Here is a 4,712-nt window from a genome sequence, read left to right as displayed (position 1 = left end):
AAAATTTGTCCCATTGTCGGTGACAATTCTTAGTGGCAGCCCGAAACGGCATATAATCTGCTCCCAGATGAACCTTCTAACTATTGTGGATGTGGTTGACGCGAGTGCCTTTGCTTCCACCCATTTTGTAAAATAGTCGACTGCGACTATTATGAATTTTAATGCGCCCGGGGCTTCTGGAAAAGCGCAAACCATATCTATCCCCCACTGTTGAAACGGCCACGGCGTTGTTACTGGGACCAGTTCGTTTTTAGGGCGCATCGTTTTCGGGCGTGCCTCTGGCAGCCGCTGCATTTTCTCAGAATTTTCACTGCGTCTAGATGCATTCCAGGCCTGTAGTATCCAGCGTTCATGACTTTGGCTACTACCATCCTCGGGCCAGCATGGATGCCACAGATGCCCTCATGTACTTCTCGGATCAGGTAGTTTGCATCTTCTGGGTCGACGCATCTTAACAACGGTCCTAAGTAGGATTTCCGATACAATATTCCGTCGACCATCTGGTAATGTTCGGATTTGTATTGCACTTTTCTTGCTTCAGCTTTGTTTTTTGGTAGTACTCCAGATTGGAGATACAGAATTATCGGAGTCATCCATGACGTTGTTCCCAATTGAATAACACTTACTTCTTTTAGTGGTACCGATGGGTTGCTCAAAACCTCAATGCGCACATTCTTGGCTAGGTGTTGGAAACTTGTGGATGCGAGTTTACTTAACGCGTCTGCTGGTTTATTCTCGCTCCAGTTGATGTGGTGCACCTTGTAGGAATAGAAGTTTTGCAGCAATGTTTTTGCTTGGCCCAAGTAGAGCGCCATCACGTCTCCTTTGGCTTCGTACTGGCCATTGATTTGCCCGGCTACTAACATGGAGTCCACATGCGCCTCAATGTGTTTGACTCCCATCTTGATTCCCAATCTCAAACCGGCAAGAAAAGCTCCGTATTCAGCTTCATTATTCGTGCTTTTGAAGTCTAGCCTAATGGCATACGTGAATTCGTGTTTGTCTGGACTTACCAGCCTAAGTCCTGCGCCAGCGCCATCTTCATTGGATGCGTCGTCTGTGTAAAGTAGCCATGGCTCTTCCGTGTGTTGCCTTTCAGCTTTCTCCATTGCCTTGCACTCCCTATCTTTGTCGTCCGGTACTTCTGTTATGAAATCGGCCAACACCTGGCCCTTGATTGCTGGAATTGGTCTGAAAACCACATTATGGCCTCCCAGCTCTATAGCCCACTTTGCTAATCTTCCGGATATCTCGGGCCTTGCAAGGAGGTTGCCGATGTTGTAATTTGTTAACACATGAATGATGTGATTGGCGAAATACCTGCGCAACCGTCTTGATGCATGAATTAGTGCCAGCACTAGTTTTTCCATTATGGCGTACCGTGTTTCTGGATCGTTCAGAGTGCGAGACACATAATAAACTGGTGTCTGAACACCTTGGCGGTCCACGAGCAAAACTGCTCCAACTGCTTTATCAGATGCTGACAGATACATTACTAGGGGTTCTCCTTTCACTGGCGCTGTCAATGTTGGCAGTTTTATGAGACAATCCTTCATCTCTCAGAATGCACTCTCGGCTTCCGGAGTCCACTGAAATTGACTTTTCTTCATGCAATTGCGGAGTGTTTTGATAAACGAAAATGAGTTTGCTGCGTGATTGGCCAGGAAACGGTTTAGTGCTGCTAGCCTTCCAGCCAATTTTTGCATCTCCTTGATTGTCGATGGTGAAGGCATCCGCTTGATCGCTTGCACCTTGTCAGGATTGACTTTAAACCCATCTTTTGTTACGATGAAACCCAAGAACTTTCCTTCTTCCATGCCGAAAGAAAATTTTGCTGGGTTTAGCTTTATACTTACTCCGCGCAGTGTGTCGAACGTTCTTTGAATGTTGACCAGCATCATGATTTCTTCCTTGCTCATGATCATCAGGTCATCCATGTACACTTCTATGTATTTTCCGATAGCATCGCTGAACGTTTCATTCATCAATCTCTGATAAGTTGCACCTAGGTTCTTTAAGCCAAAAGGCATTTTTGTGTAGCAGTATAGCCCTGTTGGCGTGTAAAACGCAGTCTTATCTTCATCTTGGATGGCCATCTGCACCTGATGGTATCCCTTATAACAGTCAAGGAAACATTTCCATCTGAACGTTGCTAGCGAATCAATCTTTTCATCAATATCTGGTAAGGCATAGCAGTCGCGCGGGCATGCCTTGTTTAGATCCTTGTAATCTACACACATTCTCCAGCTGCCATTTGGTTTCTGTACCATTACAGGGCTAGCCACCCAGGTTTGATATCGGACTTCTCTGATGATTCCAGCGTTCAACAGTTCCATGACTTGCTCTTTCATAGCATCATGCTTTATGTCTCCCAAGTGGGGCTTGGCATGTACCATCGGTTTTGCACTTTCCGAGACATTTAATCTGTGTTCTGCTATTTGCCGTGGAACACCTACCATGTCAGCTGGTGTCCAGGCGAACACATCCATGTTTTTAAACAATAACTTTTTTAGCGTCGCACGTGTGAGATCGGACATTGCAGGGCCCAAGGTGACCGTTTGTTCTGGATATTTGTTGTTCAATACCTATTTTTCAGCTTCTGCGCGCGATGCGGGTTTGCTTGCTTTTGCTGGCCGGATTTCATCCGTTGCTAAGACTTCTTTGCTTGCGTAGATTATTGCTACCCCTGTCTCTGTTGGGAATCCAACAGCTGAATGTGGTCCAGAGCAAATCATGCTAAAATCTCCCTGGAATTCTCTTCCCAGAAGGATGTCGTGTCTTGAATGTGCGGGCAACACCATAAACGTAACTTCCTCTGTTCTTGAATTTCATCCATCTGAGAGCAGCACCGGGAATGATATCTGGCCGAGAGGAAAAACAGCTTTGTTACAGAAACCAGTTAGTGGGTAATCTACTGGTTCCAAGCGTGCTTTGTCCTCTTGATCAAATTGATTGAAGCATTATTCGTATATGATATCCGCGGTGCTCCCTGGATCAATGAAAATGTAGTCGGTTTGGTAATGACCGATTACCCCAGATATGACTATGGGTCTTCTTTCTCTTGGACCTCCTCTTACTATGGGGAAGACAACTTGTCTTTCGCGCCATGAATCATCTTGTGTGCGCTTGTTGTAATTCTTTCTAGGCCACCGTGGTCCCCCTTGAACCATGTGAGTTTCTAACTTTCGAAGCTTCTTGTTGTCTGGGCCTTCCTCTCTTCTGTGAATTTGACAGTTATCGCGCTTCCCACCTTTCACCAGATGAGTGATCCTTCCATCTCTCAGGGCTCTTTCTTTCTCCTGCTTTAGGCTAAAGCAGTCGTCGGTTAAATGACCAGTATCTTTATGGAATTCACAGAAAAGATTTGGGTCTTGGCCTCTTTTGTTGCGCATTTGCAGAGGTGGTTTGAACTGTTGATTTTCAGTTGACAGGACTTCAGAAGGTGTCTTTCTTAGGGGTGTCCATTGTTTTTCTCTATTTTCTCTCTTTACCTCTTTGCGATGAGTGATCTGATTGATCGTGTTGCGCGCGTCTTCTCTTACTGGGCTTCTTTCCCTGTAACCGGAGGTTTTCCATGATTGGCCTTTGTCTTTCTTGTTGCGCCAATCATTGTGGTTATATTGACGGTAGTCATCGCCGGTCAATTGCTTTTCAGTGCGCGTAATTGTTTTTGCTGCCTCAATGAATGTTTCCCAATCTTTGGGGCCTCTGTCCCTTCCTTTCAATCGTTTGATCAGGTCGTCACACTTCACAGCCCTCATGAAGTGCGCGCGCATCATCTTTTCGCCTACATCTCCGATTTCCAGACATTCTTTGTTGTATCTGGTGATGAAATCTTCTACGCTTTCATGATCTTTTCTCCATATATTCAAACAATCAGCTGGATCTCTAGTGTGCTTGCGCTGTTGAGAGAAATGTGCGAGGAACTTGTCCCGAAAGTCGATCCATGACTTGATTCTTCCTGCTGGTAGGCTATCAAACCAGACGCGTGCTGCGCCGACGAAGGTTTGTGCAAAAAGATGACACCAAGTTGGTAAGTTCCAGCCTCCTGTTACTCCTGCGCCATTGAAGACTTGGAGGTGGTCATCAGGATCTGTTAAGCCGTTGTATTTGCCAACGTTGTGTGGCAGTTTTGTCTTGTCAATATCGGCTGTTGCAATCTCTTTGATGAACTTGGAATTTTCAGCCATGCGGAGTAATCATGTTCTGCTTTTGGATTGTAGCCCGCGCGCTTGTGGGGTTTGTATGACTCATGCTCTGGTGGTAACCTGCTGAACACCGTACTTTCTCCTTTGTACGTCGGATCATCTTCCTCATTGTCCCACTCGACATTCATGTTGCGCGCGCCTAAGCGACTTTGTATCGGCTTTCTCTGTGGATGGGAATACTGTACGTAATTACTTTCTATTTCACCATAAGTATCGCGCGTGTCGTGCGCGCTTGGCTTCTTGATGTTTGGCATAGGTCCTTTTCAGGACGCAAGTTCCACGCATTGGCCTGCTGGGTTGTGTGGGTGCTCAGAGACCTTTGCGGTGGAGCTATCAAAGACAGATTGGTTAGCTTGTGCTTGGAGAAAAGCTTGTTGCGCGCTCAGTTGTGTGTAGACGAGATTTAGGGACGCCATTTGTTCAGCATACTAAGAAGCCAAAGTTTTTCCTTCGGGTAGTCCTAAAAGTGCTAAGAAGTTCAACTATGTTTGGACCGATGGGGCT

General features: G+C 46.0%; 2 protein-coding genes across 2 annotated transcripts; both read right to left on the bottom strand.

Moving 5' to 3' along the window:
- Nucleotides 1-230: 230 nt before the first annotated feature.
- LOC110870388 lies at nt 231-1,493 on the bottom strand. The gene has a single exon (XM_022119573.1). The coding sequence runs from the start codon at nt 1,491-1,493 to the stop codon at nt 231-233; it is 1,263 nt and encodes a 420-aa protein (XP_021975265.1).
- A 1,467-nt stretch (nt 1,494-2,960) lies between these two features.
- LOC110870387 lies at nt 2,961-4,190 on the bottom strand. Its single transcript, XM_022119572.1, has one exon. It carries the CDS (start codon nt 4,188-4,190, stop codon nt 2,961-2,963), a length of 1,230 nt encoding a protein of 409 aa, XP_021975264.1.
- Nucleotides 4,191-4,712: the final 522 nt, after the last annotated feature.

This window comes from Helianthus annuus, chromosome 8 (assembly GCF_002127325.2).
Source record: "Helianthus annuus cultivar XRQ/B chromosome 8, HanXRQr2.0-SUNRISE, whole genome shotgun sequence".
NCBI lineage: Eukaryota > Viridiplantae > Streptophyta > Magnoliopsida > Asterales > Asteraceae > Helianthus > Helianthus annuus.
The sequence above is the reverse complement of the archived record's forward strand: the minus strand, read 5'-3'. Positions and strand labels throughout refer to the sequence as shown.

What these genes read in the sequence shown, in the direction of transcription:
- LOC110870387 (XM_022119572.1), bottom strand. Translation starts at nt 4,190, where the DNA reads ATGGCTGAAAATTCCAAGTTCATCAAAGAGATTGCAACAGCCGATATT.
- LOC110870388 (XM_022119573.1), bottom strand. Translation starts at nt 1,493, where the DNA reads ATGTATCTGTCAGCATCTGATAAAGCAGTTGGAGCAGTTTTGCTCGTG.